At 37.7% G+C, this 21450-nt stretch overlaps 2 protein-coding genes across 4 annotated transcripts; one reads left to right on the top strand and one right to left on the bottom strand.

Annotated features, from left to right (window-relative positions):
• Positions 1-1633: 1633 nt before the first annotated feature.
• nprl3 (NPR3-like, GATOR1 complex subunit) lies at positions 1634-15416 on the top strand. Of its 3 annotated transcripts, XM_032537452.1 has the most exons (14): positions 1634-1978; positions 2714-2783; positions 5816-5854; positions 6620-6752; positions 9105-9179; positions 10441-10594; positions 10813-10894; positions 10999-11136; positions 12005-12161; positions 12637-12743; positions 13076-13205; positions 13924-14113; positions 14208-14400; positions 15031-15416. In XM_032537452.1, the coding sequence occupies exons 1-14, from the start codon at positions 1786-1788 to the stop codon at positions 15194-15196; spliced, it is 1827 nt and encodes a 608-aa protein (XP_032393343.1). In that variant the 5' UTR covers positions 1634-1785; the 3' UTR covers positions 15197-15416. The 3 variants fall into 3 exon arrangements, with proteins under 3 accessions (XP_032393343.1, XP_032393344.1, XP_032393345.1); XM_032537453.1 differs by lacking the exon at positions 5816-5854; XM_032537454.1 differs by lacking the exons at positions 1634-1978; positions 2714-2783; positions 5816-5854; positions 6620-6752; positions 9105-9179 and adding an exon at positions 9315-9540.
• Positions 15417-15904: 488 nt separating this feature from the next.
• On the bottom strand, positions 15905-17912 carry mpg (N-methylpurine DNA glycosylase). The gene is made up of 3 exons (XM_032537473.1): positions 17454-17912; positions 16656-16860; positions 15905-16516 (listed from the first exon to the last, which is right to left on the bottom strand). The coding sequence occupies exons 1-3, from the start codon at positions 17694-17696 to the stop codon at positions 16065-16067; spliced, it is 900 nt and encodes a 299-aa protein (XP_032393364.1). The 5' UTR covers positions 17697-17912; the 3' UTR covers positions 15905-16064.
• Between the last annotated feature and the right edge of the window lie 3538 nt (positions 17913-21450).

Here is a 21450-nt window from a genome sequence, read left to right on the forward strand (position 1 = left end):
ACCTAATTCACAACTATTTAATAACGAGTTGCCCAAGTTCTCCAGCCTGCCAACATTATTCTTGTTATTCATTAAGGTCATAATAGTTATTTTGTTTTTGCATAGGCACAATCCCTGCACTGATGAATAAGATTTAAGCCAAGGGAGTGTGCATGCATGTGATTGGATGAACGGTGAATTAGGTAATAACACCTAACACCAATTTCAGCCCACTGAAAGAAATCCCAAAGAACATATTAGGCTGTATAAGAAACAGGCTATAGGCTAATACAACTATGTTACCATGAAAACAGTAATAATAAACTTATATTTGGGTAATGAGTTGAGTTTTATTTTAGGCACATTTTTAATTGTTATTATAAAAGTGTGTCAAAGATGGCGTGAGGGATGACTAAGAAGAAGAAAACTAAAAAAAACAGGTGGACATGTGGAAATTTTCTTCATAAAGCTCTTCCATTTTAAAAGAGATGCTGAAATTGTTTTGGACAACTTGAGGTCGATGCTCCTGCTCATTTACGGTAGACTATTTGTTGGACAGAGCCAAAGGTTCTGCAACAATTGTCAATGGCAACATACATTGAAGTCTGCAGGAAAGAAGTGTTGGAGCTAAATCCTGCTCCATCTCAGGGTTCATTCAATTAGTAGTCAAAATCTCAGATGTGGATGTGTGAATCCATCTTATTACATAGGATATCCTAGAGACAAATACAGAGTCAACCTAACACGGCTCTCCCCCAAATTTGTCTGACTCTCTGCTCCTGGACCCCCTGGTCTTATTCACAAAGGGTGGGGTCTCTTGGCCACAGTGGTGAGGGTTTATGACCCTCAGTTCAGGAAAAGATCAGTGGGGGTAAAAGTGACTGAAACCAGACTCAGGATGGTCACTGACAATCAATTCTGCTTCTAACACATTTAGGAGAGCTGGATTATAACAAAATATACCAGAACATCTTATGTTATAAAACAAAAGTATTGCAAAACAACTTAATGCAACAAACAACAAACAACAAACTATATACTTATAACAACAAACTTAATGCATGACCAACATGTCTTCATTTATGCTGAAATGACGCTTTTAAATCCCAACAGTAGCCAACCTGGCCACAACCAAGCTGCAGGCTAACATCTAGGCTACAGGACACACATTATTAAACTCAGAACCAAGGAAAAAACATTAACTTTGATTAATTATTAATTATAATTAATAATTAATAATTAATTATTATTAATAATTAATCAAATTATTGTTATTTATTATTAATAATTAAAGTAAACCACCTAAAATAGGCTACACTTTGAAAACGCATCGGCTTACATGAGGGCAGCAAATTGTGGAACACACCAAGTGTCTTTAGGCCTAGCTACCAATCTTTCCTGTCTTTATTTGATACTCTCATCCTTTGTTTTTAAATCTGGAACTAATTATGACTCAACAGTTTACAAAAGCGTGGCTGGGAAGGCTTTCAAATTAATCAAATTTTATATTTTAAAGAAGTTGTGACATAACCTAACACAAACCAGGACAACATTTTATTATTTTAAATAATAAATAATAAAAAAATTAAAAAAGCAGGCGGGTCCTATAGCAGTCTATTCTGTTCCAGCCGGACATTTTTCAAAGTGACACAAAACAATCGCTGTATTACCGGATGTGCGGCAGGGAGGATTCAGCCAAATTCATTCCAGTTAAACTGCAATTTGTTCAGGGTCGGTGTTTGTGAATGGCGGACATTAATACTTCTGCAACAAGCTAACGACCACTGTTTGGTCGTAGTTAACAGAATGTTCAACCCATTAGCCGGGTTACCAGATGACCGAAAATCCATGTACAGTCAGTCCCAAAACAGCGTGTACAAAACTGGCGATAAAACCAGCCCTATTAGCGTCATACTGGTGACCTCTGGCAGCCGAGGAAACAAACTACTTTTTCGATACCCTTTCCAAAGAGTGGCTGAATCTCCGTCATCTCTTACAGGTAGGCGGAATTATTATTTCTATATTTGCATTAACCAGAGAAACTCAGTTCAGTTTCCTATTCAGGGAATAAATTCGGTGCCTTAATGGTCTCACTTTCAAATAATTACACATATACACAGGCTGGACACAGCTAAACTCCTCCCAATATAATACAACATCCTAGAAATATATTTGGCCTCTACGTTGCTTGCATGAATCGTGTGACTGTAACCTCTTGCCGTTTTCTAATAATTATTGTACGTTTTCAAATATGACGTTTCTTTCAGTATGTTGGTAAGATCTACTTGTGTCCACTGGTCCCCTTTCTGAAAACAACAATTTTCCTGTGGTTTTCTTTTTAGCATTGGGGTTGTTCGAGCTGAGATTTAGCTAGTTTAAACAGTATGTCCCTAATAGTTTGCTTGTTATCTGAATTAGCTGAATACAAAGTCGCAGTAAATCTGAGGTCTGACTTTTATATAAGTTAGTTTTGATGGCAAAATTGGCAACTTGGAAGGTACGTCTCATATGATAAAGACCAAGAATGGACGTTTACCAACACAGAGAGAGAGACCATCACTATGGCTACAGTAAAAGAGCATTACGTGTACATCTCTGACACATTTAAAATTGAGTAACTCAGGGAACCTTTTGTTTTTCTGTGGCTCTTACGGGGGCTTTTTCATGACCGATGCATTTTTTTTAATTGGCACCAGTAACCATTTGAACTAATACTATTATTTCTGTCCAAAAGCAAAACAACGGAGTCCATATGCTCTCAACACATCTGGGGATAGTCTTGAAGATCAGGATGGTGATTCAAGGTATTTTGTTGGTCTTAACTTGATATTACAGGGTTCCTAAAGTCATTAAAGTAAAATTGACTAAGTGGACACAGTCAATTCTAAGATCAGCTTGAGCCACTTATTCTCATAAGGGTTTTGCTCCCCATGGCATTGGATCTTATTTTATTTTTACAAAAACCTCATTGTATTTTTTAAGGGAAATTGAAAAATTATCCATTTTTAATTCAACACATTAAACTCTTTAATTTACTTTAACATCCAAAAACAAATGCTGTACGGTGCTTCAAAAACTAAAGCTATCCCTCACCACCTTGAAATTTATCATAGTGCCAGCTGCTTTTTGAAAATGCTTGCTTATCTGAACTGGTAATTATAAACAAACCTCACGTTTATATAACTTGAATTTTTGTTACCTCTACTTGTCAGAAAGGGTGGAACTGATTGTTTCTACATGCTTTAAATAAACAAGTTAAACCACATCAAAGTATTTTTAAGATGATTGGGACTGTCGGACCAGGAAGCTGTCAGTCATAGATTACAAACAGGAATTGGTCAAGGAGGCAAATATAGGATTGTGGAAGTGCTGCATCATTTCATGGTTTTGCTTGCCTATAATTGTCCAAGAGGTAACATACATAAAAAGAAGAGGATGGGGCCATGAATGGAACCCTGTGGTACTGCTCAAGAGAGAGGGTCAGGTGACGAGGAAATGTCACCAATCATTACAGAGAAGCTCCTGTTGGCAAAATAGGAGCTAATCTATTTAAGTGCCAAGCTTCAGATACCTAAACCATGATCGTGGCAAGAGAGGAGGACTGCATAGTCTACTCTAGTACGCATAATTCCTGGCATCTACAGATACGGCTACATTATTATGGACTCGTAAAGCTGCCCTGCCACACAAAACCATTTTTACTTGCATTTTTTTGAAATATGTTAGGTCCATATGTGTTTGTATTATGTTGTGAATGTGAAAATGAACTGCTACATCCTCTGTCAATTCTAGCCACTGAAAAGAAATAAGCGGAGAAATCAGGCCAATTACAAAAGCTGGTCAGTCTGATGTCATGTTGACTGAGCTCATTACTATTCATGAGATCGCCCAGTTGCGCTGGGTACAGGATGCTGATAGCCAGGCTCTCATTGGCTAGCTGTTAGCCAATCAGGGTCAAGCAGCTTAGCTCGTTGAATATTAATGAGAACTGGCACAAATTGAGCCTCTCTGCAGGCTTTCTATACCACGCTAGAATGGCTTGAAACAAGGTAACCAAGGCATTTTTTCCAATGTCCATGGTAGAACTTCAGACATTACCCCAAAGTTAAGAAATACGTGTGGCAGGGCACCTTTAACAGTGCGGACATGGTATATATATTATTGGTATGTTTTGTGGGGTAACATGTAAATTCCACACCACAGCCATGCAGTTTCCACAACATCTCCAAAGTTAAAGCTATATCAAGATCTTTAGATTGTAACAAATTTAAAGAGGATCTGGCATAGAATAGTGCACAGTGCATAGACATGGTAAAAATAAGCATCCATAAAATTCTCATTAAAAATGGCTTACTCCTTCTTGCATTCAGGGGATGTCTCCCCTACCAAATTTCATACATAAAGGTAAAACACAATGATATTTTGTAGTGGGCACTATTGACTCATTTTGTTACACTTAAGCATAAGACCCATAAAATATAAAAATATTTCACTGGCTGTGATGCATGTGCACATTTTAAGGTGTTGTAATGCACCTTAAAAATGTGATTAGTGTGTATAATTATAATCCTTGTTGTCAGTGCTCAGGCCCTAATTAAGTTGAGCAATGTTTAGATGTTTGGAACAGTCCACAATGTTTAGAACAGTCCACGATCACTAAACCATGTGTTAAAATGTGTTTGGTCATAATTAGATTAACCCAAAGTTCATCTATGTTTTATAGTGTAAACTGTGCTGGTGGTGAGCCGGCTGAGAGTTAATATAATCAATCAAATTAGTACAAACATGCAATCATGCAGCATGTATTAGAAAAACTATAATATAGCCACAAATAGACACAAGTTACCAAGTGTAGGTTAGAGTTAGTACTGACTGTTGCAGAAGTACAATGAAACATTGACATAATTTACACTCTTCCCTGTTTGTACACTCAAAGATGTTGATACGTTTTAATGAGAAACAGCTGTTTTCAACAGCTTTTAGTTTTCATCATTCTCCCGCTTTATGGATGTTAATGCTGGTCAGTCGTTGGTTGGCAGAAATTACTTTGGTTACAGGACTGTAAGAAGCAGATAAGTCAAAGTCTTTTTTATCAACTCAGCTCACCAGGCAGATAAAACGGGCTCTCTTTTTTTCCTTTGCTCAGTTTTTCCCTACTGACTCCAATTCAAACAGGCTTTTATAATGTTTACTCAAGTTTTACAGCTTTAAAAATATATGTCCTTATATGACCTCTTAGAGAGTGATTATTATAATATAATAATTTGTAACTCAACAGAGCCTTATAATAATGATTAGATAGTTAAGTATAGATATACTATATATATATATATATATGTATTTATATATATATATATATATATATGTATATAAATACATATATATATATATATATATATATATAAACATAGGTTGTATATGGCCTGTAATATTTGTCTTGGTTAAGAACCTGGCACTAGCACATTGAACAGTTTAAAAGCATGTAGTAACAGATTTATAAAGACCAATAGGCGTGAAAGTGTTTTGCGATATTTAGGTAGCTGTTTATGACCGCATAAAGTAAAATTTTTGTAGCCTTTATGACAGTTTTAAGCATGCATTTAAGCTCACATATTTATATTAACTGAGATTTTTTAACATTAATGACATTAAAGACTTAGTCAGGGTAAACTGCTAATTAGCTTAAATCAACATGCAGGCCAACATTTTCACCTGACCGTAACATGTTTGTTTGGGTTGTCTTGATGTCCATTTAATGCATTCAGCCCAACTGTGTGTTGCATTTTCCCTTTTGTTTGCTTTTTTCTTCTTTTTTATGGCCCAATTCCCATTTCAGCGAACAATCTCCACTAACTGACGAACAGTTGGTAGCAGGGTAAGACCAAATCATTCTAAACCACCTTTCCTTCGCTTAGATCACCCCTGTCTTTTTTTATCCCCTTCTTTCCTATTTTGTGTCCTGTATGGATCTCCAACCCTAATCTCAGTCAAAATCCATGTAAAGTATTAGTCGCAGATCCAGTGAATCAGTGGTTTGGTTAATTCAGGGTTAATTTGGTTAATTTCAGTTTTGCTGTCCTCTGTACTGTATGCCTTTTTGAAGAAAAATAATCCACCAGTTTAAAAATATAATTACATTTTAATTCACATTGATTATATTACCGCTAGATTCAGCATTAACGAAACAAAATATAAATCAAATGCAAACTACAATAAAGCAACTACTACACATTCTTTTCAAATTTTGTGTGTGAGGTAAGTCTACAGTTGTGTTTAATTTTTTTCTGAAAGTTAATGCCTTGATTTTGATCCCTTTGATTGCAGCATGAGTTACTTAAGTCAAATCAGCATGTGTATTTCACATTCTTCATTCATACAGCGACTTCACTGTTTCTGCAAAGAGGCCTCCTTCTCTTTTCTCCTCTCCAGTAGCCACACAAGCTTTTTTATTTATACTGTCATTGTTGAATTACATTACAGGCAGATGCATATGATTAACGCAACCCCTCTTCTAGCCTGGAATGTGAAAAATGCAAAAAAACAGTGCTATTTATAACTTTCTTACTTGTCCCAGCTATGCTGTGACCTCTCATCCCACCCTGCACACTTTTCTTATTGAGGCTGTTCTTCGTTCCTTAAGGTTCTCCGACATCATCCTTGCCACTATTCTGGCTACCAAATCAGATATATGTGGAAAGAAGTTTGAACTGAAGATAGACAATGTTCGATTTGTGGGTCACCCTACTCTCCTTCAGCATCCTCCTATCATTCAGGTAAGGGAAAAAAGTCCCACTTAAAACATGTAAATTAACTCTTAGATAGATAGATAGATAGATAAAGTAGATAGGGAGATAGATAGATAGGTAGGTAGGACGGTAGGTAGGTAGATAGATAGATACTGTATTGATCCCCAAGGGGAAATTCAAGATTTATTGAACTAAACTTTTAAATATTGCAATTTTCCTCTAGCTTGTTAAGAAAATCAGTATGTTTTTTTTCCCCTTCCTCATGTGCAAGAGGAATTGAGTGACAGTTTGACAGAATACGAGCACAACAAACAAGTGTTATATGTTGTCTGGAGAGCCACTACGTAAAAAAAGTTCATAATTAGTAGATATTATCATTTCTGATGTGTATTCTACAGTAGCTGTTTTTATTAATGTGGGGCGGCTGTGGCTCAGTTGGAAGGTTGGGGGTTCGATCCCTGGCCTTGTAGTCCCATGCAAAGTTGCCTTGAGCAAGACACTGAACCCCAACTTGCCCCTGATTCTGTGCCATTGGTGTGTAAATGTGTATTAGTGTTTATCCGATGATCCGGTGGCACCTTGTACGGCAGCCTTGGCCATAGTGTATGAATGCGTGTGAATGGTTCCCGCATCATGTAAAATCACTTTTGAGTAGCCGTTGAGACAAGAAAAGCTCTGTATAAGAACAGTCCGTTTACATTTACATAAACTGAAATTGACAACTGTATGATAATAATCAAAAATATTTTTTTATAGGGCTTAATAGCCTAATCTACACAAGCATTCTGTAAAACACAGTTGTAGCAGAAAGTAATAAACTGAGTTAAAAAAGAGAATTATTGAGTCACCCAACCTTAAATCTAAAATAAAATCCCAAATCAATTAAGTAAGTCAATAAAACCTCCCCAATTACAGCTTAAATTGGCTTAAGTTAGCCCCCCAAATCGTTTCCACCTAGCAAAGTATTCTAGATTACACAAAACATCAACGGTCTTAGTTGGGCTGCAATATAATAATCACACATGAGTGCGGCCCCTCCTTTCTTTTTCGCCAACTGTAGACTCCGATATCTACTTCTAGGTCTTTGCCCTTGCCAACGGTACCTCAAAGTGGGTTTGTACCATTCCTGAAATTGTTTGTCAAGTAAATCCAGTGGAAAGGACTAGAAAATATACAACAATCTTGGCAAAATTTTAATTTTAGTTAGTACCTTTGTGAGAATAGCTGTACAAGTGAATCTTCCGGGTTTGCGAGATACACCAATACATTGTCAGGAAATAAGGACACATTTTGTTCTTTCTCTTAATACTGTATCTATTACTTTAATATTTTTTATTGTGAATGATCCACTAGTTCAGGGGTTCAATAAAAGAAGAGAAAGGACTAATTTGGCAGCTCTGCCTTGTAATTCATTTTAAAACAAAAGGGTTGGACACACCTCCATTTATCTTAACTCTAGCTCTCAGTTTATCATAACAAGCTTGTATTGTTTTAATAAAAGTACTATGAAAGCAAAAGGTTTCCAAAATTCTACATAAAATGACCAATTCACACAATCAAAAGCATTTTCCACATCTAGCCCACCAACACTGCTTCTAAATTATATTCTGTAATCTGGCTATCTACATGCTCTGATGCTATCTTGTCTTTGGTGAACAAATCCTGTCTGATCTATGCTAATGATTTGTGGTAAAAGTCCCTCTATTCTTTTTTCCAATTAAGATTTTATAATCCTAGTATAACCCCATCTGGAATTCTATTAATACAGTTACCCTAATATTGATGTGTCTTGGCAGCTGGCAAAGGCCATTTCTAATTCCACTGTGACCCTCTAAATGTATCTTAGCTTTGAACTTTGGCAGATTAGTTTTTACTTCAGGAGTGCCCCCTACTGGCATTTTTCTTTCTGATGATACACTCCCCATGTTGATAAAATGAAGGTATTTAAAAGGGATATAGACAATGACAAAAACATGTAATAAACAATTCAATCCATCAATAACATCTTTTATTATAAGGTGCTTCTGTGGGGGAAAAAGAATGAAAAACAAACAAGATAACAAGAACAACTTAACATTATACTGCAATTCAATACAACAAAACCTACCGCACATTACTTAAAATTTACCATAGCGCTCAATCAACACTTTCAGTTTACCGTTTCAACAAAACTGAACATTTCAGCCTTGACAAAGGTTGATTTATTGCAGAGTTATTGTACTCTTTTGCGTAACATTGTGCAATGAAGCTTTTATTGTTATATTTGTGAATTAAACTGCTTTTTAAATGAAGTTGATATACATTATAAATCTGCACGCTGTAGGTTAACATTTGTATTGTTGGATTGTACATTTGTAATTTAACATCTTGTCTGTGCAGGTTTCTAAGACAGATCCTTCACCTAAGAGAGAAATGCCTACGATGATCTTGTTTAATGTGGTTTTTGCACTGAGGGTATGAAAATACTTCTTATAATTTAGAATTGAAATTGCAATTGTTTGTACTGAATTGTTGAACCAGTTGAAATATGTTTTGTATAAATGTTAATATTATTATTACAAATTAACTTGATCTTTTTTTCATTTTAATATGGCAAAATTAAGGCAGCTGGGTTTGGGTGGGACACCTGTATTTTGTGTTCTGTTAATCTGTGTGTCCTGCATATGGGAAGAGTGTGTGTGAGTGATAATATTCTGGTATACTCTATCTGTGAGGGCATGGGAACTCAGAGGGAGTACATGCCAATTTACTCTGCTTAATCATGTCGCCCAACAAGGCACAGCTTGTTACTGCCCATGCTGAGTCACTATACCAAGTAAGTCCCATACAGCTGAAATGGGACGAGAAGTGCTTAGTCATGTTTTGTCAACAGTATCTGCCAAGCAACTGTGGAATTTGTACCCTGGAAATTAGTGTGTGTTTGTGTGTGTGTATATATATTATTATAATATATATTGATAATAGGGATTATTTTTGTGTGTTTTATAATTAATGGTTATATTACATGATTAACCATTCATATTTTAAGGATTTACAAAATGTAAATTACTTGATTTTACATAGATATAATGGCAGCTGATCTATTATATACCAATACCTTGGAGTGAGCACTCATTTAATATAATATTATTATTTGTCCAACCTCATTTACCTACCTGAGGAGAACAAAAACTGAATAATACCACTCTGTATATTGTAATACAAGGCCACCACTAAACTGCACTAATACCACAGAGATGAGGAAAAACCTATTATTGTATTGCATTGCATTACAAGTGAGGATTAAACAGATGAAACTCATAAACTGTTAAATCTGTCAATTAACATTTGTTAAATATTAATACTTAAAAAAGCATAAAATAATAAGCATTCAGTTTTAAACATTCACTTAGATATTTAGTGTAAGCAAAATTTGAAATCTGTGTTAAATTCATATATTTTCATTTATATATAAGTGTGTTACATGCTAAGATATTTACCTCACATAAAGAAGCTCAAAGAAATGTAATTATTAAAAGCTCATAGTGTACATGTTTGACAGTTCAGCAGTTAGTAGGCTGGTAATGTTTGACATTAATTTTAACTGAGATACAAATTGAAGCACTGGTATTGTGAATTCAGTGAAATTGGTTATTGCTGTGTAGTACTGTATACATATTACTAACATGTTTCTGTCAAAATTCTGCTGTTTCCTTCTCATCTTTGGCCTGTGTAGGCGAATGCTGACCCATCTGTCATCAGCTGCATGCACAACTTGTCACGTCGCATCGCCATTGCCCTTCAGCATGAGGAACGACGCTGTCAGTACTTGACCAGAGAGGCCAAACTGATGCTGGCCGTCCAGGATGAGATAACCACTATGACTGAGAGTGAGATAGGCACTTGACACACCTCACATTTGACAGCAATGGACTGCTCCCCTTCTCTGGTCCTAATCATTTCTTAGAAGTTTCATAGAAGTCATTGGATATAATGGCTTATTTATTATATTACAATATACCATGTCAGTATACTAACATTGATTATGTATTATAGTTGAGATATGAAGGTATATTTTGACAGTGTTCTTTGTTTTTCCTGATTTAAGCGGATGGAAGCCCCCAGTCTCCATTTAGACAAATTCTTCCCAAATGTAAACTAGCCAGGGACCTGAAGGAGGCTTATGACAGGTGTATGATTAAACCCATTATATATTGTTATTTTAGTTTTTTTCTTCTCCCTTTGTCTTACCATTTTGTTCATATATCTGACTCTAATAGTTGTGTTATTGCAGCCTTTGTACTACTGGCGTAGTGCGACTACATATTAACAACTGGCTCGAGGTGAGCTTCTGTTTACCACACAAGATCCACAGGATTGGCGGCAACTACATCCCCCCTGAGGCATTAGAGCGCAGCCTTAAGGCTATAAGGTTAGTTTTTACTTTTTATATGCAGAATATATAATTTCTACACTGTTCTGTTTGAAACTTAAAATGACACTTCTGGCAACACCTTAATATGCGGTTTTGTAGTGTGATACTCAAAATGGTCTGTCATAACCAACCACAGATACTCCCCCAATTGCCAAACTTCTCAAAGCACAAACCTGTGTACGAAGTGTTATTGCAAGTGTTATTGCAGAAATGTGTTTAAAATGGGTGGATGGGTGGACGGGTGATAGAGCTTAATGGAGAAGGAGAACCAGGAAATGAGTCAGGGGGAAATGCAACGCTACCAAGCCACTGCTGAGCGACATGCACCGCTGCAACGTGTAGTCACATTTTCCTTGAGTTGCACGTCAGGCTACGCCGTAGGGTCCAGGGTAGATACAGAGGGGTCTGCGGGGTTACACTGCTGATTCGACGCATAACCATAAAATGGCCTTAATACCCCATCAGTTTATGTCTAAGGAGTGTTGTGTCTTCAACAGCTATTTAAAGGCTGTGTATTTTATGAGGTTCAGTACTGACTTGCTATTCCAAGCATCTAAAGAAACCATGTAAAGTTTTATTTAGACCATACTGTCCCCTAGTGTTACTTCAGCATACATACTTTATAAGCTAAGTCTTTACAAGCTGCACAAAATGCAAAGGTGAAATAATAAATAATAATAAAGCTGAATGCAATTGCAATCAAGCCATGAACTTGTAACAGCTCTGCAGATAAAGATTATTTTATTGACTGACTGTTGCACAGACACTAAAACTGATTCCCTCTGGTTTCTGTTAAGAAAGCGGTCTTGATCTCTAGGAGGTCTGTTGATTCAGAGGCTGCATCATATGTTGTTTGATCCTTCAGACCCTATCATGCTCTGCTGCTGCTGGAAAGTGAGAAGGCACTTCTGGGCCAGCTTCCACTGGACTGCTCTCCTGCGATGGTGCGCCTCATCAAAACCTGCTCAGCGGTGAAAAACCTGCAGCAACTTGCACAGGATGCTGACCTGGCCTTACTTCAGGTGGAGAATAGTCACACCGCCTGTGCCACCACTGCACTGTACAACCCCAGATGTCATTCTGTGATCTCAAAAGGCATTTATCTTAACATCTAAACTTTTTCCTTAAAGGTTAAACATGCAGTACATGTACAACATGGGGAGAATCAAAGCTCTTGATCCCTTTAGCTGTATGTAGTACCTGGACAAAACTAGCATATAAAAGGTGCAAAAAAGTGCAACAATGGGAGTGATATCATACTTCATGTCTAATCTCTTACAACATATAGCAGAAAAGTTGTTTACACAGAGAAGTTAGTGTTGATGGTGTCTTACTGCCATCTAGTGGGCAATATGTGTATTCAAAGATAATCCGAGATCACCAGTAAAAGTTTTCTTATATCCTTCTTCTATAGTTGGTGTTTAACTGCATACAATTTTGTTGTTTGGATCTTATTTCACGTCATTTATATAATTTGTAAATAATTCTCCCCCTCAGATCTTTCAAATTGCTGCTCACTTGGTTTATTGGGGCAAAGCGATCATCATATACCCACTGTGTGAGAACAACGTCTACATGCTGTCCCCTCATGCTAACATCTGCCTGTGAGTGTTTATGATGTGATGTAAGCTATTTGGCTGCACTGATTACTGTGGAGCTTATGGACCATAACATTCCCGAACACCCATCCATGCCATTGCCTCATATTCAAAGTCTAAAAAACATGTATTTATGGTTATTAAATTTAAATTTGTACTTGTTAAACCACCTCAACATTTTCTTATGAAAGAACTGGATTGGGCCATTGGCAGTACTTGTATTTTCTTCTCTATTCCTAAAACTTAAATAGCCTTTCTTTTCAACATTGTGAAAAAAAGCTGGAAATGGAAGAGCTCGTTGTTATATATAATAATGTCTGCCATCTCTCCCTGGATAGATACTCACCACTGGCTGAGCAGTTTTCCCAGCAGTTTCCTGGTCATGATCTGCCCTCCATGTTAGCCAAGTTCTCACTGCCTGTCTCACTGGCCGAGTTCAGAAACCCTCTGGAAGCTCCTGCACAGGAGGTAGGACTTTTCAAGAACAAATGCATAGCAAATAACCTTACCCCTCCACACTGGAACACATTCATACACTACACATGTATTAAGCCAGGAAGTAATAAGTATCAAGTTGTTAAATGATTTTTGCATTTTGATTATATGTAGAACATGAAATAAACACTAGTATATTATGAATTAATTTGAAATGCAAATCCACTTTATTTTTCTACGTTGTTGAAGTAATCTGATTTATATGTATCGTTTTTCACCATAAAGAACATGAAAAAACTGTAATTCATTTTTATTTTTTTTCTTCTAGTTTAAAGAATCATACCATTTTTAGATATTTTTACAATTTAAACAAAAGGGAAATTATACTTTCCTGGTAAATCCCTTGTACATATAGGGCTATTCATGTAAATGTACTAGATACTGTATTGTAAGAGCAGACCATCTGGTGTTCTGCGACCCATCTTGTTTTGGCATAGCTGCTTGCTTGGGCATCAGCGATGAATTATAAATGGCAAAGGAACATCAGCTTTAGCATCTGCAGCCTCCATTTTTCATGAGAACAGGATAAGAGCCAGGACTCTTTCTTTTGGTTCTATTTTGAGCTTCATGGTACCCATGGCTGATTTTAAACATTTGACCTGGTTAGGGACATGAGCGTGTTCAGCATTACTTGTTCAGTGTGTATCCTTTGCTCAGCCGTGATGCAGTTTTCTGCTCTGCTTCTGATCAGGCCCAGCTGATCCAGATGGTTGTGTGGATGCTCCAGCGGCGCCTGCTGATCCAGCTGCACACGTATGTCTGCCTGTTAGTGCCGCCCAGCGAGGATGAGCCCGGGTTGAGGGATGAAGACCCTCCACTGGCTGCCCGAGTAGGAGGCCGCAGTCTCAGCACCCCTAGCGCTCTCAGCTTTGGTTCCCCAAGTATGTTCTCACTCAGCTCTCTCATCTGCCGGCCTCTAAAAAGGTGTAAAAGGGTTATAGATAATCAATGATCATGTCTGCTTCATGTGCATAGCCAGCAGTGATGACATGACCCTCACCAGTCCCAGTATGGATAACTCCAGTGCAGAGCTACTGCCTGGTGGGGACTCTCCGCTTAACAAGAGGATGACAGAGACGCTGCTTGCCAGCCTGTCAGAGAACGAGAGGCAGGTTATTCTTAACATCCCTGCGGCACAAAATCCAGAGGATCTTCGGATGTTTGCCAGGTAATTAAGCCGGATGCCTAATGAATATTCTGTGCTTTTTTGTTAGTGCATTAAATGTTTCTCAGCTCAGATTAAAGGCCCTTTTACACTGGCTGTCTGAGAAGAAAATTAACAATTGTGAGAGAAATCTTCAGTCATCAGTTCATTGTTATTGAAGTGTCTGACACAGATTTTGACCAAGATTTTATTAAATTTATCTTGCATTGTGACTTGCAATAAACTTAGGCGATTGCTGTTGTGTACAGTCCAAAGGCGCCTTAACAGATGGGATACCCTTAAGTGAGGATCCAGTGATTCATGATGTTATGAATCACAGTTAATGCTTTGACTCACAGGAAATAAGAATATATTCATGCATTGGTTTGGATATTTGCATTCACAGAAATTTAATTGGAAAATATCGGCTGGAGAATTTAGATGATTTATGGGATGTAAGTTGTGCGCATGTTTAAAAAGGGGAAATGTTTAGAAAGCTTCCTGACCCAGTATCAGTGGTGTGTGGTACCTACTGCACAGTAAGGGAAAATTTCATCAGAGCTGCTAAAGTCCTGTTTCATGGTTGATTTACACAGATAACGGTTCAGTGAAACTCTAGCACTCAACCCATTTTTCTGCCTGTTATGTGTCCAGGCTGCTGCACTATTTCAGGGGACATCACCACCTGGAAGAGATTATGTACAATGAAAACATGAGGCGCTCACAGCTCAAGACGCTGTTTGACAAGTTCCGCAGTGTCCTTGTGGTGACCAACCATGAGGATCCCATTATTTCCATCTTTCAGTCACCCATGGAGTAGTGGCACAGAGACAGTATCAGCTCTCACCAACTGGAAAATATGTCTGCTTGAGAGGAGTTGATAGCCTGCTGTGCTTACAGCTAAGTGCTATTGCTCAATGGTGTTTTAATGTGAACTGACATGATTGTGTTAATGAGTGCAGATTTACAAAATGTAGAAAGTTTTTGTCCTTTATGAGCCAAATGTTTGTTTACAATATTAAATTATTTTGCACATACCAGAAATGCCTCACGTTTACTTTCAATATTGGTTTAGTGGGGGTTTAACTTTATCTTCCCCTGTCTCAGATGTTAGATCATCTGTCCTGACCACAGGGGCGCACACTGAGTAATGATCATTCCAGACCTCCAGCTACCTCTCTTCAGGAATCCCAGAGGTGGGGAGAGAAAAACAGCAAGAAAGGACAGACTCTAAACATCAGACAGGCTGATTTTGCTTTGAGAGAAGCAGTGCGTTCCAAACATCTGTGAAATTACTGAGTCACTGAGAAGAGAGTTTCCCAAGTATGTTTATTAAAAAACACAGATGGAAGACCTGAACAAAAAAGACTCACAAGTAAGTAAAGGTACATTTCAGAATTTCTTTTTTAGGCACTGATTTACTGAGTCGTAATCTGATTTAAAAATTGTAATTATTAATTTCCACTACAATTATATAGAAATAAATTATGTATTATGTAAGCTGCAATTTACAGCTTACAAAACAATGAAAAACATTTTGTATAATTTATTTGGATTGGCATTCAGACATTCAACCAGTCATAGAAGTTATTCTAGCACCTTGACTTTCTTTTTATGTTTTTATAGTGCCTAAATGGTGAAGTCCACAAAAAGAACAGATGGCATAGTAGTTTTCTGGAATATTTCTGTTATGTCCTTTTGACATTGTGCTGTCCTGTGTCAGACTGCACATCTGAGGGACCTAAATTGTTCATTACATTTCCAGACAGAGACTGTCTTTCTGCCTCTTTGTTCACTACACTAACACAGGGGTGCCCATGAAGATAAAACCGCCAGGGCTTTTTGGCCCATTCCCCATGGGACTCAATTCCAATGCGGGGTGCTGATACTATATTGTGGGGTCCTGCTGGATTTGTGTGGGGGTCTTTCTCCAACCACACCTCTGGGTCTGAGGCTAGGTCTCGGCGGTCAAAACAGCGGGGTATATTTAGAGCCTGGCACAGCTTTGAAGGGCCATTGCAGAGCTCTTTGTCCTTAAGTTGTCGGGCTCCCTCTTTGCGTCTGGCAGCCCTCAGCTGCCTCATGACGGACTGACCCTGCAGGGGCTCAAGGGAACGCAGCAGCACGGCAGCACCCTCCCCTGGGAATACAGCACACAATATGCATCAGTCAGCAAGGCTCCACTCTGTCTCCTTCCTTTTGGCCTTTACCCACTGATGATGAAAAAAAAAGGCAAAATGGCTATCAAAATGAATACCTTTGGTGGGCAATGCTTTTACCTTCACTAGACACGTTCATACAGAGGTAGATGCCATAGATTGGATACACATAGATTGTGCCAGGCTTCATGAACATGGCTGTGTTCCTCTTAGTGCGTTTGCCTCCTGCTGAGTGTGATGCTTTGTCCTCCCCTCCAAGGTAGGCTTCAGTTTCTACTATTCTCCCTCGCAGCTCAGTACCATCTGCACATCTGCGGACCAACACCTGCAGGGACGAGGAACAAAACAGATGTTTCATTATAATTAAATTATTACTCGATTAGTCAAACAACAGTAGATTAGCTGGCAACAATTTTGATAGATAATGCCAAAATGGCAAACATCTGGGGGGTTGTTTTTAAGCCTTTTTTGATAGTAAACTGAATATCTTTTGGTTATGGACTGCTACAAAACCACACATTTGAAGATGTAACCATGGGCTCTGGGAAACTGTACATTTGCACACACTTAATATACCAAACGATGAATAGATCAAGCATGTATATAATAATTAGTTGCTGTCCTACACATAAAGGGAACGGTCTGGATGTATTCTGAATTTTGCAAGGTTGTAGCGGAGTGTAAGAAAAGCAAGCACTGAAGAGACTGAACTGACAGGGGAATGAAGCTCCTGCATGAAATACAAAGTAACCATAGGAGGCAAGACTTTCAGATAAGGCTGCCTTGTTGTCTCAGGTCCTTTGTCCTGTGTTGACAGACTTGACAAAAGCTGTCTACAGAGCATTAACGTTATATGACTTTCAGAAAACATCCTTACAAAATAACTGGATGTGAAACTAAGGTGAGATAGCAGATTACCTTGCCAAGGAATGCTTTAGCCAAACTGATGCAGGACTGATTGAAAAAATCTTCTGCTAGTTTGTGCTGCATGTCATTCTTGGTTAAATAATGCCTTTGCTCCGTCTCAGCACTTTCAGCATTTTCACACTTCTTCAGCTTGGCAGGTGTCAAATCCGTCCGGTTTTCATGTTTATTTACTGCTTGTTCGGGTGCTGCTGCTAAGGTTGTCAATGCTAGCATCGTTCTTTTTCTCCTTGCCATCTTGCTGCCTCTAAACACGTAAACACTTAAAAATAAAGACTGTATGACACCCTGACGTCTCTTTTGTAATGTCAACACTTTTGTATATTCTTTAAACCATTTACTTAATAATTTCTTCGAGTCGTATAGTCATTATTCATCCATGCTTGTAGCAGATCAATGCTAGTGCTAACATACAGGAAGTAAACTATTGTTTTGTATTTCTTAAAGGGATCGCGCACCATTCCGGTCTGACGGACGTCAACATAAATCACTGTAACGTTAAATCATTGATTATGTTGAGATTTAGTGGTTCCTGTTAATGGTGTCGATCCACTGTAAGGAGGAAGTAATGTCCAACTTGTGTTTTTTTTCCACAAAATTATCAAACGTGACTTTGAAGTCCACCGTGTTCTTCCTGCTATAAATAACAGTTGCTGATAGTAAACCCCTCTAACAGTGGCCTTTTCCTGCTGTTGTCTTATCTTTTCAGCCTCATTTGAAAACACTCCGCTCTGGAGGTTATAAATAGAGCTTGGTGCTCATCATGCCTGCCTGTGCCCAGGAAGTGGATGGCGCCAGTTTGGCTCCAGGCACTGTGGGTCCATGTGGCTTTCTGGAAGACTAACAGTGTGTGCTTACCACAGACTTTATCGTGAAAGTACAAGTTTGCTGTGCTGTTTTTCTAATGCACTGTGCTGACCCAAAGCTCATGACTGTGTGCATTGACTATAAGTGTGGATGGTTAGGCTGATTATAGATAGATGAATAAATGCAGACCAGTTAAATGAATAAAATATATTAAGTGATGTTATGTTTCAAATATGTGGAATTCTTGTGAACTTCTTGTCTTATTGTTTTTGAGAACAGAAAACAAATATTGGTTAATTTTAGAAATTGACAAATTTTGTAGGTTGTTTGCAAATATGTTCACATAGGCCCATAGGCTACTGTGCTTTTTGTTCATTTACAAGTTAAACTGCTAGTTGACTTAAAAGTTTACAAAAAACTTAGTCCTCTAGATATCTTGCTGAGCTTTACTGTAGCTGCAGCCCAACCTGGTTGTGCATGGTTTCTTTAAGTTCATCTTTCTGCAGTTATTTATCGTTATGTGTTTTGCACCACTTGTATTTTGTAGGGACCTTTTCTCCTTTCCAAGCATTTTGAGCTGTATTTTATTTTATGCTTTTATGCTGGAGATTGACCTTTTACATTTCTCCTGCTTGTACAGACTTGGCCTGCTGGGAGGTGGCTTTGTTCCCCACAGTGCCGGCAACATATTGTCAGTTGCTGCTGCAGCTTTACACACTGGTTATGTTTACAATGCCCTTCTTTATAGCCTGCCTTTTCTTAGTTCTGGTGTTTTTCAGCCTTGTTTTTCTGCTTTTGCTGCTGCAGCTTCTTGGTCACCACGTCAACAATAATCTTATCTGGAAGATGTAGTCGTTAGTGGAATTGATTTATCAAAAACTATGATTACAAAAGAGCACATTATATAGCAGGCCTCATTTGCATTAGTGCCAGATTGTGTGTGTAGTCAAAGAGTATATTATGAATACAGGGTAAGAAAAAAAAAATCTTTCTCATTTCCACTTTTAATATTCCAAACATTATGCTATTTTTGTATACTGTTTTGCTATCAAAGTATTACATTTAGTATAATAAGGATTTTTTCCTCAGTCTTTTATTCATTATTTAAGAGAGGAAAACACAGAAACACAGATAGCAATATTGCATAAAATATTTCTCCCCCATAGAGGCCTCTCTCTCTTTTGGTCAGTCAGATCTTTGGAGAGATGCCAGAAAGTGCAGCATGCTGCTTAAGTGGTGTGTGTGTGTGTGTGTGTGTGTGTGTGTGTGTGTGTGTGTGTGTGTGTGTGTGTGTGTGTGTGTGTGTGTGTGTGTGTGTGTGTGTGTGTGTGTGTGTGTGTGTGTGTGTGCGCATGCATGTGAGTTGCATTGCAGAAATAGGTGAAGGGCACATGAGGGTAAGTTGATATGCTGCAGCAACATAAAATAAATGCCATAAAAATTCTCAGTTCAAATATTTGCATGGCTAGTTATTTAATGTCATTGCACCTATTCTGTAGTATCTCTTATTGCTTGCTTTTGTTTTGTCAAAAAAGTAAAAGTTTACACAAGTAAAATTCTTAAATCATAAGAGTAGGTAACATAATGCTACTGTAGGATTAGGGCAGTTGTGCAGTAATTATGGATACAACAAGAGCCAGAATATGATCCAGACACAAAAAAAGCTGCTGAGCATGTATATCAGAACCGTCCTAGCATGGGTGGTTGACTTTCTCATGGCTGGTGGACAAGTGCAGGCCATTGTTTGCTTTGACTGTTTCCACTGCGTGTCAGAAGTGATGCGGAGGTCTGGGCCGGGCAGCTTTCATTGTTTCTGCCACTGATAATCGTAAAAGCCTTAACTTGCTGTAGCGTTGCATTCTGGATCACTTTCAATTCCAGCAGTCACCGCAGTGATAGTGACGCTGAGCAGGGACGCCAGAGACTCATCTGTGTGTACAGATGGACGAACAGAATGCAGGCAGACTGAAAATATCTTACTACACCATGAGTTAGATAATCCTGTGAACAATAAGGGTTGATCTTCTAGGTATAATATCCTCTTCTCATACAGTATGTAGAAAGTAAAATGTTTTATTAAAGTTGTGATTTTTTTGATAACAATTAAGTTAATTAAATTTTACACATTGAAATGTTTTCATTTCTTCTCATTTTTCAAGATTCTGTAAATATATATTCATGTACTGTATATGGTTTGAAAACCGAGACAGACTGGCATTGCTATCTTTGGTTTATATCTGGCTGCATGAAAACATTACATCAAACACATGACTGAAATGGATTGACTAAAATGATGTCACTATTTTGTCCTGACATGTTTATGATATCTTAAGTCTGAATACCAATACCAACACCATCAGTGAAGAAGTCAAAATTCTTTCCCTAAGTAAATTGGCACAATGCCAACATTTTATTTATTGTCTTTAAAGCTTTATTTTTTATAAAATTGTGTCTGTGAAAACACATTTTACAAGAATGACAAACCCTTTACCTGTAACAGAGTGGTATCAATGTCCTCAAACGGATAAACTGTGACATACAGCATGTCTACAAGTATAGTAATACAGTGGTAGTGTTTCAGCAGAAGGTACTGCAATCATAACTATGTGAGACTTCGCTGTTGCATTTCTATTATATGACAGTCGTAATTAAAAAAAGGACATCTCAGATGTTCTTGGTTGTAAATAAACACTGTAAACTATTAGTGGCGATGTGTCATAGCTTTTGAGCGGCTGAGATAACCTCCATACTGTGTTTAAATTTGTATTGCTTACATGACATCATATTTAGGCTATTTCAGATTTTAGTGTTAGCCTTTCTCATTCCATTAAGGTGCAGCAGTAAAGACTCTTATTATAGTCTAAATGGTCTTTCAGCAACACTTTCAGAGGTGTTTTTATCATGAATTGCTGCATTCTTAATTTGATACCTTATGTCTTTTTCTTCTTTTAGCTTCTCTCTCTTTTGTCATCATCTAAACCACATGTCTTAAAAAAGTAGATTGATTGAATAATGCGTGTTTAAAAATACCAAAGCATAAACACAAAGATTAGTTTTTGGTAGGATATACTGTACTTCAAACACCAAGACTTCATATCAGCCTCTGAAAAAGTTTCCAAGAAACCTTTCCAGTATTAACTTTAACTGCAATCATTTCTGTGACAAGTAACATTCTTATACACAG

Source organism: Etheostoma spectabile, chromosome 15, assembly GCF_008692095.1.
Source record: "Etheostoma spectabile isolate EspeVRDwgs_2016 chromosome 15, UIUC_Espe_1.0, whole genome shotgun sequence".
Taxonomy (NCBI): domain Eukaryota; kingdom Metazoa; phylum Chordata; class Actinopteri; order Perciformes; family Percidae; genus Etheostoma; species Etheostoma spectabile.